Here is a 13,628-nt window from a genome sequence, read left to right on the forward strand (position 1 = left end):
TTTTTTTTTAATGGTAGGGCGGAGACTTTGAGAAAAACCCTCATCTACCCATTCTTACCAACTAACTCTGCACAGACACACACACACACACAGAGACACACACACACACACTCCGGCAACCTCCAGATGTTCCCAAGCCAGCGGCCATCTGCTGAGATTACTGGGACGAAGCAAAGTGGGAAGGCAGAGGGGGCAGGGATCCGAGTTGCAGGAAGCTGGGAGAGAGGCCTAGTGGAATGGGAGGGAACGGCGCACTTTTGAGACGCTCCCTAGGGTGGAACCCGTGCTCGGCCGGCGGGCGGGGGCTGGGCGGCGAGAGCGCCCCGCTAGACTTGCACTTTGACGACGTTCCCTGAGCCTCTTGGCCGCCAGCCGGAGCAGCCACTGGGTGCCCAGCAAGGGGAGCCCGGCGGCGGGCGGGGACTTGGGGCGGGACGTGCGGCGCGGAGAAAAGCGCCGGCCCACCGGCCAGCGCCGGGCCGCCTAGGTGAGCGTGCCGAGGCGACAGCTGTGGACCTGCCAGGTGGGTGCTGTCCCGAGGCGCAACGAGATCGGCGTGCAAGCCGAGGTCTGGAGCCTTGGACTCCAACCTCGCGGCCCCATCCCGTGGGCAGGCGGGAGTGAGGGGCGGGTCCGGGTCCTGCCGAGGCCCCTCAACTTTTCCGGGACACCGGGCCACAGCAGCGCAGGGTGGGGGTAGCAGGGGAGACGGCTTTCAGGAGACAAAGGCTCTGTCTGGGGGCCGTGGGCGTGGGCCGGCGCCTCCAGGGTCTTTGTAAGAACACGTGCATCTCACGGTAGTGGGTCTTTTGTGGATTTGGGTTCAGAAGCCAGCATCTGCCTGCGCCTTTGTGTGTGCGTGGCTTTGCATGGCTGTCTCGCGCCGGTGTCCCCGTTTCGCAGCCTGGCGTCTGGTTGTGGGGACCGGTGGGCGCTCCGCGTGTGTCCGCATACGTGGTCTGTGGCTGTCGACGTGTCTGGGTTGGGTGTCCGTGGGGCATGTGTGCGCGCTGAGAGCCTGAGCTGCCCTGACTCTCCGCTCCCCTGCTGTCCACCGTTTCCCCCTACTTGGCTTCAAACTTTTCTCCGGGTTCCTCCGGCAACGCTTGCTGGCAGCCCTCCTCTCTCTCACCTCCGGAGGTCCTTCCAGCCGCGAGGGGGTGGGATAGGATTGGTGGGTCGGGGGTGATCGGCAGTGCCTGGCGACTGGCCGGGCCAGGACTGGGCGGAGCGTGCTGGACACCCTCACAGGACCCTGGTGGGAGGAGGGAGGGACGCGGCTGGTCTGGGCTCCGGCCTGAGGCTGGAGACCGGGGAGTAGCGCGCTGCTGGCAGTTGTCTGCCCTTCGCCTCTGGGACAGAGTGAGCGTGGAAGGAGAAACCCGCCAGCTTGGTGGAGAGACTTGCTTGCGCCAGCTTGGTGGAGAGACTTGCTTGGTTCTGAGTACCACTCTGCATTTAACCGGACCCCAGAGTGAGGGGATCAACCTTCTGATTCAATAGGTGAGAAAGGCCAAGGCTTGCCTGCATCCGGCCTGCTCGCGGCCCCGGCCCCGGTTGGGCTGTGGGGAGGGGGTGGGGGCTTGCATACACTTGTTTCCAACGGGACACACTGGGCGCATTGCTCATCCCCGTTGAGATTCGGTCACTTACGGATGGGGTGAGAATTCCTCGTCGCCGCGGGAGCTGAGCGCGCAGTGGTGGTAACCAGCGTCCGGAGCTTAGCTGAGAGCAGCGCCGCCCACACTTGGCCAGGCCCAGGGGTGACTCAAACTTAGATCCTTCTTGCTCCATGCTATCCTTTCGGATAAGTCTAGACTTGCAAAGCCCCCAGAATGGGAGGGGTTCCATCCTGCCTGGGCTTTTGATCCTGGGTGGCAAAGATAAACCAAACATTTCTTTTCCAGCTCTCCACCCTAATCTTTAACCAAGAACTTTGCCCAATACTACGGAGGGAGGGTCGCGAGATGGGGGTGGGGAGAGATAAGCTGGCCACAAACTTGGGAAAGAGGCAAGGATGGCCACTTTTAATGTCTAGTCCTAGTCATACCTCTTGAAAGGGGAGTGTAAATTCCCTTGTGATTACTCCCTTGTGACCCCAGAGCCTGGAAACTATTGTGTTCCCAGGCATTAATTTGTTCCTAGGACAAGAAAGCTGGAATGCACCATCCTGGGGAACTCGGCTTCCACCCACCCTGTTCCACTGACCCGTGTAAAGGCAAAAGCTGATGTTACTTATCTTGTACATGACAGACTGGTCAAGAGACAGAGTCCAGACCAGCAGTCTTAATCATTACTTCTGGCACAAAGCAGAAGCGGTGTCCTTTATTGAGTTCACCATCCTTTCTCAGGGCACCGAGCCTAGGAATTGGGGATACTTCCTGAAGAGGGCTGGGCCCACTCAACTTTTATGTTGGAAGTCCCCTGCCAAAACAAGTTCTAAGACAGGTTCCATAGGAGGGACCATGGGAGGGACCTGGCAGAGTAGATGATTCCGCCTAGGGTTTTGAAGTTTTCCAGTGCACAGCGCAGCCAGGAAGGGCCTCCCACAATACATGCAGGGCTCTGTGTGCCCTGGAAACAGTGTGCAAGTGGTTTGTCTTTGTGTCGGGGTGCACGGTTTGGGTTTTGAGGAATAAGTTACTCGGGGGCTGGGAGGGGAGGCAGAGGCTGAATCACTGAGCATCAGTTTGAGCCGGAGTTTGAGCCTGTGTGCAGAGAGCTGCTGGAGGAAAGGGTGGTGGTGGTCAGTCTAAAGCCTTCCTCTGGTGTTTGGATGGTGCTGGAGTCTGGGAGACCTATCTGAAGACAAGATGCTGCATGCCTTCCGGTCAGAAAGTCTGGGAGCTGTGCTCTTGCTCCGTGGGTGCCTACCTCTGTCACCTGGGATGTGTCAATGCGCCTGTCTGATGCCTAGCCACCTTCAGGCGGAGTTACCGATGGATGTGTTGTGAATGTTAAATAACATCACAGATTACTGTATGCGCTAATAAACTGAGATGTCGTTTCAGGGTGTCTGATTACATTGTGTGAACACAGTGGAGGCAGAAATAGCATGGACCCCAGTCATAAACCTGGTGTTATCACTAAGCCAAGCTCTGAGTTCCAGGATGCACTGAAGCAGAGGGAGGCCTCTCTGCCCCTGACATTTTACTCCTCTGGGTCCCCACCCCACCCCATGCTAGCATCCACGCTAGAGCTGGACACATTCTTAGACAGCCACAGCCCAGTGACTCTTTGGGGGATGAGGGCCAGGTTAGGCTGGGAAGGCCTCACAGAACAGGTTGCTTTTGAGTCAGACAAGTGAGAGTTTGTGGAAGACAAAGGGGCGGGCGGGGGGGGGGTTTGCCATCTTTGTCAAAAGAAATAGCCCTATGCAAAGGCAGAGGTCCCTGGGGAGTGGCAGGTGTCTAGCCTGAGAGGCTGTTTTTGTGGAATGGGTTTTAGATGGGGCGCAGTGGTGGACTCTTGATCTTTAGTTGGAAGCTGTCTGTACTCTGGTGCCCAGCATGGTGGTTGTTTAGAGCTTTGGAAGTGTTTAGAGATGGAGGCCAGAGGCCAGGTGGCTACAGAGGTCTCCTGAGTTGGACCCAGGCGAGGTGGCTACCTGACTCGAGGAAGAGGAGAGACAGAACCCGCTTGCCTAGGAGTGACTGCTGTTTTGATGCCAGATTCCCTGACACGGCCACAGGTGTCACCACTGCCTCAGCCTCCTCTGACCTTTGCGAACTTCCCAGATCCCAGGGGAACTTGGTCAGGGCCCTTGGAGGGACACTGAGAGATTCCAAGGCCTCCAAGGATGGCTTTTGGGCTCTGCATCCTGTGTGTCTTAGCATCCCTTCTGTGACCCTGCAGTCACCCACAGAGACAGGACTGAACATGCGCTGAGACCCGCCGGTGCCAGAGGGCTGAGTCCTTGCTTTCTTTAAGTAGTCAGAGCAGGGCGGCTGGGAGCAGCACCAGGCTTCTCTACGTGTTACAAGACCAGACTCGGTTCTCAGAGTCAATGAAAGCCTGTAAGGTTGGTGCCTGGTCTGCAAAACCTTTTTTTTGCCCCACGCAGGCTCTCCCTGTGTTCTCCTGTGCTGTTTGAGATTGGTGGGAGTTTGACAGTTTTCCCAAAGATCAGCTGGAAGGAGAAAATAGCATTTGAGGCTCGTCCGTATCCCTGTAGATGATGCTCCTTCGGTGGGAGGGTACTGAAGTTCCAGGCCCCACCTGTACCAAAGATGCCATGAAGGAGGCCAGTTGCTAGGTTCAGAATACCCGGGTCCAGCCTTTGTCTCCTCGCTGGCCATGTGACTCTGGACAGATCATTGAACCTCTCTAGACTCTTTAGACAGCCAGAAGACAAGTGCAATACCATCTAACTTCCAGGGCGACCAGACATAAATAGCTGAGGATGCATGTGGACAGACTGAGGTGTCTGATAGACTGTGTGCCTGATAGATTGTTTAGACTTTTTGTTTGGTTGATTGGCGTCTTTGTTTTGAAACAGAGTCTTAAACTATATAGCTCCAGCTGCTGTGGAACTCACTATGTGAACCAGGCTGGCCTTGAACTCAGAAAGATCCTCCTGCTTCTATCTTTCGAGTGACGAGATTAAAGGCATGCGCCACCGTGCCCAGTCAATACCTGGTATATCTTAATATAGTACTTGATCCAGGGAGAAAGAAATAAAAAACAAAACCCAAACAAACAAACCATAACTCCCCTGTTCCTACCCACAGAGGACAGACAGGTAAACATGTCATTACAGCCCCGCATTACCAGCTCTAAGCACCTGTCCACACTGCCGGTTTCTAAGTTGAGGCCTAGTGTGGGTTTGGCGCTAACATGCCTGGGTCCGGTTCCTCTGTTGCCTGGCTGAATAGCATGCTGTTGTTTGCCTGTGCAGCAGGGATGATAATCACCACAGTTAAGGACTGTCGTGAGGGCAGTAATGACACATTCGGGGAGCTGATGTGCTTGCAATATCGATTCTGAAGAGAAAGCCAGCCCTGGAGGCTCTGAGTGTGTCCCCAAAACTCTGATTCTAATTTCCAGAGCTAAGTGGTTGGAGGGCAGGACGCTTATGGAATGTCTCCCTGTGGATTTCATTGTCGTCAGTATGCTCCTGACTAAGGGCAGTGAGGTGCAAGGCCACTGAGGGTTGAGGAGCAGCTGGCTAATAAAAAGCCCATCCTCGGTGGGTGCTGGGCACTGGACCAACCCGCAGCTATCCCCCATCCCACTTAGCTCCTGGGCCAGAGGTTCCATGTGGAAGTTGTTAGCAAAAGCTAGAAAGTTTTATACGTCCGAAGTGCTATGGCGTGGTACCAGGGCCTGGCAAGCAGGCCCAGGGGGAGTGTGGACTCCAGCCTCTCTCTAATCCCAGACAGGTGTCCACAGAAGAGGAGGGTGGCCGGGGCCTCAGCATCAGTCACCAGCAGTATGTCTGAGAGGTCAGTGTGAACCATGGACCTGCTGGGTGCCTGGCTCTGCGTATAGGAACCTGGGTGGAAAGGGATGCGAAGGCTAAGTCACCACCTCCAGGAAGTTTAGAAAACCCTGGCCGTTCGTTGTTGGCCACCAGAGACTGAGCACTTACTGAGCAGAATACACCATCTCTACATTTTCCACGGCCATCACTTCTTGTCCCTCTGGAGGACTCCGAGACTCCAGTAGGCAGGCCTGGATTCCAGGCAGGTCCTAGGTCTAATAGCCGACCCACATAGCTTCTTGCTGGGTCTCTGTTGCTGCCTCCTTGCCCTCAGGTCCGGTTTTGACCCCAGTTAGGGAAGGATGCGTAGGATAAGAAGGAGGCGCTCCATCCCCAAGCTGCTTACACTTTATGTTTGAAATTTGAATTTTCTCAGTAGCCTCTAAAGGAGGCCTATTGGTAGCCTGAGGTGTGAGAGGCCGAGAGGGAGGGGTGGTAGGAGCCTGTGGGGACAGAGACTGCTTTGTTCCACTGGCCAGGCAGGGATGGGTGGATAGATGTGTGTGGTGTAAGGAGCAGTGTGAGGTGGTGGGTCCCCAGCTCCTGGGCCTTGCTCCGCCATCACGTTTGCTTTACTGGCCCTCTGGGCTTCAGTCACCCATAGTCTCCAAGAGCTCTGCAGCTCACGAGCCTGGAATTCTCTGTGTTTGTGGACGGTGTGAATGACAGCGGGCTGCTGAGAGAAGTTGTTACCCAGAGCAACTTCCTGCGGGGATTCGGACAGAGAAGGGAGAGGGCATTTCCAGCCTCCAGAGGCCTTCTGTCTGGGAGAAGATGATCTCTGTGGTTTTCCAAACAATCCCGAGGACAGTGATAGGGCCAGCTCTGTCTCGTGGCAGGTTTGGGACGTGATGTGGAAAGAGCCCCTTGGGGCTGCCTGGCCCATAGCATTCACACCATTCATGCTTGGCCTCACAGGCCAGGAGTCACTGTGGACTTGACGTCGTGGGCCCTAAATAGCTCGTGGCTGGCCTCACAGGACCCGCTGTCTTCCAAACCAGAGCTGTGGGAAGTGTCTTGCCTTGTTCTGTTGATCTTTGGATGTCTTTCGTCGGCAGGGCAAGGTTTGTAGAAACGATCTCTTGACCTGGAGATCTCTCTCCTCTCCGGACATCCTTGGTGGCTGCCTGTCTGCATTGCCCGGATGTCTGCACTGCCCAGATGTCTGCACTGCACTTTCTCCCAGAGTAGAGGCTGGGTGACATTAATGCACAGATGAGGAAATCAAACCCCTGGAAATAAAACTGTGAAAGTCTCAAAACCTTAAGCCTCCTGGGTTCAAGATGCTGATGATGTTTGCTGTGAATGTGCTGTGAATCCTACAGCTCTGGGATTGGTACTGAACCCCTCCTTGTGGAGATGGGAAACAGAGGCTCCCAGAGAGGAAAGCCCTGGTGATCACAGCAGTCCAGGGCGGAACAGTGACGAAGATCTAGGGGTCCTGACCCCCCTGGGACTTGTCCCGCCCGACACAGTTGCCCTGTTGCTTTCTTATCAGCGTCCTGGAGTGTGGTGAAGCATGATGAGGTAGCGTCTAACCTGGAGAGACACAGCAGCCCACGCTGTGGCTCTGTCAGTGACTTGACCATACTGGGCGTGTCCCCTGTATCTCCATTCCTTAGAGCAGCTCTTGCAAGGCCTGGCCTCCCCTCATCTTCCCTGTGGCGTCTCCACATCACACAGGTTAGCAGTGACTCTTCAGATCCTTTAACGAGGCATGGGACAGTTGGTCTCCTTGGACGAACTCGAGGACTATATGAGAGCGGTGGGCCGTTCCTTCCTCTTTCCCACTGGAGTTCCCCAGGGCCTGTGTATGACAGCAGGGGCCCTGGGAGGTGTCCGTGGCACAGCAGAACAAGGCTCTGGCCTAGTGCGTTTATCAGCCACGTTGCCCAGGTGGGACTCCACCTGTCCACTTTATCTCAGCATGAGGACTGCTGCGTCGTCATTCCAGATCCTCCGGGGAAGGATGTGCTCAGCTCTCTACAGATGCAGGGTGCAGGGCTTTTGTGGACTTGTGTGAGGATGGTAGACATTGCTGCCCTGTTGGGAGTCCAGGGCTGGGACCTAGAGGCGAGAAACATCTGTGCTGTGTTTGCCCGGCGGGTTACATAAGCTAGAGTTCAGGAGAAGCAGCCTGGCATTTTGTGGACACATTGTATAATCACCTCTGGGAACCAAAGGGTAATCTCGGGGCCCTTTGTGGTGTTTGTTTAAACCCCCAGGTTGGGGGCGGAGGCTAAGAGCGGATCCGCTTAGCTTGAGGGCGGGGTAGGGGTGGTGGTAATGAACTCTTGAAGAGCTCCCTGGGGGAACAAAGGGGCCCGGAGCAACTTAATATTTTCCTCTTGGTGCAAACATTGGAACGCTCTGTCCTGCCTTGGCTGGGTCCAAGCCCAGGATGCACCTGGGGAGGGTTTAATCCTTGAATTGGTCTCTCTCTACAAAAGAAAGGGGTAGACAAGAAGGGCCCCGGGGTTGGGTTAGGTAGGGGAGAAGAGCCCAGCCCTGGTTCTCCCTGGCCCAGGACAGAGCCAGAGTGCAGATCGAGTGGCTGCCTCTTTAAAGTTTCATGGAGGACGGGTAATGCTATCCAGCTGTCTGCTACCCTAGTCTAGAAGGTGGGCAGGTCCCCACCACCTCCCAATTCACCCTATTTTCTTCCCTGGAGGCCCCTGGAAGGGAGACAGGCAGGAGGGCAGGCCACCCAATGAAGAACCTAGCAGGGGAGGGGGCCACTTAGAGGTCCTCAAAAACATGAACATAAACCTTGAATATGCCTCGTGTGGACCTGTGCAACCCTTAGATGTGACAGCATATACATAGTGTCAGGAATATGCAATGGCTTCTGTTGTAATTTCTTTTTCTTTCCTTTCTTTCTTTCTTTTTTTGTTTTTTTTTTTCTTTTTTTTTTTTTTTGTTTGTTTTTTTGTTTTTTTGTTTTGTTTTGTTTTTTTGAAGACAGGATTTCTCTGTGTTACAGCTCTGGCTGTCCTGGAATTCACTTTGTAGACCAGGCTGGCCTTGAACTCACAGAGATTCACCTGCCTCTGCCTCCCGAGTGCTGGGATTAAAGGCGTGCGCCACCACCGCCCGGCTCGTAATTTCACAGAAGGAGCTGAGGTCTCGGGGTGGGTGGCTTGAGCTGTAGCATATGTCTATAAGGAAAGCCCCTCCTGGATTCACCCTGCTCCCCACCAGGCCTTCTGGAGGTAGGAGACCGAGACAGAAGAGCTGAGCAGGCCTGGGTCTAATTCCGCCCTGTTCTGTGCTAGTTTGGTGGTGTGCAGTCCGGGTTCTCTCTGAGCCTGTTTCTTCTTCTGCCCAGTGGAGTAGTAAGCCCTCACCCTGCCTGTCACGGTTAAAGGGGGAGGGGGCGGAGAGGTGAGCCAGCTGCTAGCTAGGAGCTGGGCACAGGCAAGAGAGCAGGGGCTCAGGGTCAGGGTGTCCCCCAAGCATATCTGGGAATCCAGACACTGGGTCTCCAAGTAGATGGGAGTTGCTACTGCAGAGCCAGCCAAGGTGGAAGGGGAAAGGGCAGTCTCTGCAGGAAGAGTGGGTTCAGCCCCTGCCATTGGCCGCAAGGATCCTGGCTCTGTGTCTGCTCCACCTAGCACCACCATGCTTAGCTGTAGTATCCTTCCCTGTCTCCAACCCTTCAAGGCTCAGTTCTCTCTTGTCAGATGGAGATAGGACTCTCTGCCTTGTAGATGGTTGGGAGGGTTAGAGAAGACCGTGCTCTGAGGCAGCCAACCCAGCACCCAGCCTGTGGCATCTTTTCAGCCAAGATGAATGAAGCCCCCCAACTCGACACCCCCCCCCCAGCACTGTGAACTTCTCTCTGGCATACCTGGGTCTCCAGCAGCCTCTGAGCCCTGGATCAGCAGATATAGTAAAACCAGCCAAGAGACCACCTGGTCCAACAGGTTTCACAGTTAGATGTCCGGGTACCATCACTTCAACCAGAGCAGGCCGCTTGCATCTGATGCTCCCAATTGAAAGTCCACCCACCTGGCCTAACCCTCTTAAACCATACAGAAGTGGAGATGGAGGCCAGGAAAAAGAAATAAGGACTAGGCGTGTTCCAGGAGGCCAGAAGCTGTGACAAGTCCCAGCTGTGCCCTGCACATGGGCTGTGTCTTGTAGGGCAGGATAAGAGAATCTGGTGCATCCACCCCTCACCTGTGGCTCTCTTTCCAGGTGCCACCATGTTGTGCTCCCTGTTCCTGCTGCTCCTGGCCATGGGCAGAGTGCAGACAACTCGGCCATGTTTTCCCGGATGCCAGTGTGAGGAAGAGACTTTTGGCCTCTTTGACAGTTTCAGCCTGACTCGAGTGGACTGCAGCAGCCTGGGCCCCCACATTGTGCCTGTGCCCATCCCTCTGGACACAGCCCACCTGGACCTGTCTTCCAACCGGCTAGAGACCGTGAATGAGTCGGTGCTGGCGGGGCCAGGCTATACCACACTGGCTGGCCTGGATCTCAGTCACAATCTGCTCACCAGCATCGCGCCCACTGCCTTCTCCCGCCTGCGCTACCTGGAGTCGCTCGACCTCAGCCACAATGGCCTGGCGGCCCTGCCAGCTGAGGTTTTCTCCAGCTCCTCCCTGAGCGATGTCAACCTCAGCCATAACCGACTACGGGAGGTCTCAATCTCTGCCTTCTCCACCCACAGCCAGGGCCGGACGCTGCACGTGGACCTATCCCACAACCTCATCCACCGCCTGCTCCCCCATCCAGCCCGGGCCAGCCTGCCTGCACCTACCATTCAGAGCCTGAATCTGGCCTGGAACCGGCTCCGTGCTGTGCCCGACCTCCGAGACCTGCCCCTGCGTTACCTGAACCTGGATGGGAACCCTCTGGCCACCATCCACCCAGGTGCCTTCATGGGGCTGGCGGGCCTCACCCACCTGTCACTGGCCAGCCTACAGAGTGTCCCCCAGTTAGCACCCCATGGCTTCCGTGAGCTCCCAGGCCTACAGGTCCTGGACTTGTCAGGCAACCCCAAGCTCCAGTGGGCAGGAGCCGAGGTGTTTTCAGGCCTGGGCTTGCTGCAGGAACTAGACCTGTCGGGTACCAGCCTGGTACCCCTCCCTGAGATGCTGCTCCATCACCTCCCAGCTTTACAGAGTGTTAGCGTAGGCCAAGATGTGCAGTGCCGGCGCCTGGTGCGGGAGGGTGCCTACCCCCGGCAGCCTGGCTTCAGCCCTAAGGTACTCCTACACTGTGGAGACACCCAGGGATTGGCTGCCAGAGGCCCAGACATCTTGTGACAAATGGTGTGGCCTGGGGCCACTTGACAGACTGCTGTCCTGGGCTTGCTCAGGTCCCAACTAACTTATATGTTAATGTGCCAATGCCTGTGGGGAGTCTACAGGCCGACGTGGAGGCATCTCAGTAAAGCTGTGGGCCAGGGATAGCTTTCGTTCCTGGGGCTAGTAACAAAATCTACCCGTTTGTCTCAGTGGCTCCCTTCCCGGAACTGTGAGCAGAGGGACTTGGCTGCCAAACCAGACTCTGGTCCCTTCCTGAGCCCTGCCCCAGCTGTCCATAAGTGCCTTCCTTCCCTTCGGCCTGCACTGACCTGACCCACCGTGTGACAGGGTGGGTGGGGGTCAGCTCTGCAAACGCTGACTCAGCTCCTCTGGCTGGGGGCTCCTCTGAGCTCAGTGTCTAAGCGCACCTTCTATGAGGCCTACTTCTTCCTTTTCTCATGGAATCCTGGGTAGACGCTTAATTGTAGAAGGACTTAGAGAGAAAATCAAATCTTCCCTCCTTGGAGGACAGTCGGGAAACGGGGCCAAGAGCAGCAGACGTGCTCACCTGAGGTCGTGGAGAGGTGTGAAGAGCCCAGCCTCCTGCTGAGGGTGGGGGCCATGGACTTCCCTGTCTGTCATCCATCCCCTCCCCTGGCCCTATGACCGTTGTCTGTGCTCGTTCCCATTATGGCCAGCAGCAGCGACAGCAAGGTCACAGAGGTGGCACTCTAGGTCCAATGGCCAGCTCATGGTATGAGCGAAGTCAGTCCACCTTTCAGAGCCTCAGGAAGCTTGGGACATGTCAGTCCCAAGCCTGTCAGTTTCTTATTGTGGGGTGGGGGTCCCCTAGCATCAGGACTGGAAGCGTGCACATTTTCCCCAGAGACCCTGTCTCACGATGCTTCCTAAGAAGTCAATGCAGTTTTGGCTATCTGGCTATGAGCTCCAAGGGGACTTGTGGAGTTAGTGTCCACGGGGCAGAGGTCCATTCATCCTCCAGGAGTACAGCAGAAAGAGACAGGGTTTCCCATGCACATTATGCTTACCCCCAGGGTCGCATCTCAGCTCTCTAGCCCTGGATTCTCTCCTTTGTCTTCATTTTACGAGAGTCATTGCCTTTTCTTAGTGGACTGTCACTTTTAACCCCCACCTCTGCTGGCCGGGGATGGAAACGAAGATAAATGTATTTGTTCACTTTTGTAAGACTGTTCTGGGCATGTGTTGGGGGTGTTGGGAAGAAGCCAGCTATCAGTGACCATGTGGGCACTGGGGCAGGCCCCAGAGATGCTCACAAGGCAGTGTGAGCTCCGTCTTGCCACACTAGCCCAGCCTAGCCCAGCTCCTGACTGGTCCTTGGTTTAATAAATACGTAGAAGAGTTCTTTCCATCTCATCATTGAACCAGAGTTTGCTGACAATCGCTGCCCTGGGGTTGGGGCTACAAGGGTAAATTAGACCCCACCTTGGGCAGCTCTTTCTCCCTGAAAAGGCCAAGAACCTTCCAGGATCGGGTGTGTATGACAACATTCGGGAGGTGGTTACTTGGGTAGGCTACACCCCGTTTACTTTCTTCACCCCCTATCCATGTCACCCCACCTCCATCCACCATCTGTATATCCTCAGCCATGAGGCCCCTGCACACCCTTGTCTCAGGCTGTAGCAATGGAACTCTGTCTTTGCACTGTCCCTCAACTCTTTCTCCTGGAGGAGTTCCGGTTCCTAACGGGCCTTAGAAGCTTTCCCAAAGGCTCCCTTGACTGGCAGCTTTGACCATCATTGCCATTTAGCTGCTGTGGTACCGTTTGCACACCTCCAGTGACAGCTCACTCCAGTGACAGCTCACTCCAGTGACAGCACACTCCAGTGACAGCTCACTCCAGTGACAGCTCACTCCAGTGACAGCACACTCCAGTGACAGCACACTCCAGTGACAGCCACTCCTGCACACTCCAGTGACAGCACACTCCAGTGACAGCACACTCCAGTGACAGCACACTCCAGTGACAGCTCACTCCAGTGACAGCACACTCCAGTGACAGCACACTCCAGTGACAGCACACTCCAGTGACAGCACACTCCAGTGACAGCCACACCTCCCAGTGACAGCACACTCCAGTGACAGCTCACTCCAGTGACAGCACACTCCAGTGACAGCTCACTCCAGTTACAGCTCACTCCAGTGACAGCTCACTCCAGTGACAGCTCACTCCAGTGACAGCACACTCCAGTGACAGCACACTCCAGTGACAGCACACTCCAGTGACAGCACACTCCAGTGACAGCTCACTCCAGTGACAGCACACTCCAGTGACAGCTCACTCCAGTTACAGCTCACTCCAGTGACAGCTCACTCCAGTGACAGCTCACTCCAGTGACAGCTCACTCCAGTGACAGCTCACTCCAGTGACAGCACACTCCAGTGACAGCTCACTCCAGTGACAGCTCACTCCAGTGACAGCTCACTCCAGTGACAGCTCACTCCAGTGACAGCACACTCCAGTGACAGCACACTCCAGTGACAGCTCACTCCAGTGACAGCTCACTCCAGTGACAGCACACTCCAGTGACAGCACACTCCAGTGACAGCACACTCCAGTGACAGCTCACTCCAGTGACAGCACACTCCAGTGACAGCACACTCCAGTGACAGCTCACTCCAGTGACAGCACACTCCAGTGACAGCTCACTCCAGCACACTCCAGTGACAGCACACTCCAGTGACAGCTCACTCCAGTGACAGCTCACTCCAGTGACAGCACACTCCAGTGACAGCACACTCCAGTGACAGCACACTCCAGTGACAGCCACTCCAGTGACAGCACACTCCAGTGACAGCACACTCCAGTGACAGCACACTCCAGTGACAGCACACTCCAGTGACAGCACACT

At 55.7% G+C, this 13,628-nt stretch overlaps 1 protein-coding gene across 2 annotated transcripts; it reads left to right on the top strand.

The window, feature by feature from the left end:
• The first annotated feature begins 417 nt into the window (after window positions 1–417).
• Window positions 418–12,120, top strand: Tsku (tsukushi, small leucine rich proteoglycan). 2 transcript variants are annotated; one of them, XM_028877468.2, is made up of 2 exons: window positions 418–523; window positions 9,683–12,120. In XM_028877468.2, the coding sequence occupies exon 2, from the start codon at window positions 9,691–9,693 to the stop codon at window positions 10,753–10,755; it is 1,065 nt and encodes a 354-aa protein (XP_028733301.1). In that variant the 5' UTR covers window positions 418–523; window positions 9,683–9,690; the 3' UTR covers window positions 10,756–12,120. The 2 variants fall into 2 exon arrangements, with proteins under 2 accessions (XP_028733301.1, XP_028733302.1); XM_028877469.2 differs by lacking the exon at window positions 418–523 and adding an exon at window positions 1,320–1,503.
• The last annotated feature ends 1,508 nt before the right edge of the window (window positions 12,121–13,628 follow it).

Source organism: Peromyscus leucopus, chromosome 1, assembly GCF_004664715.2.
Source record: "Peromyscus leucopus breed LL Stock chromosome 1, UCI_PerLeu_2.1, whole genome shotgun sequence".
NCBI lineage: Eukaryota > Metazoa > Chordata > Mammalia > Rodentia > Cricetidae > Peromyscus > Peromyscus leucopus.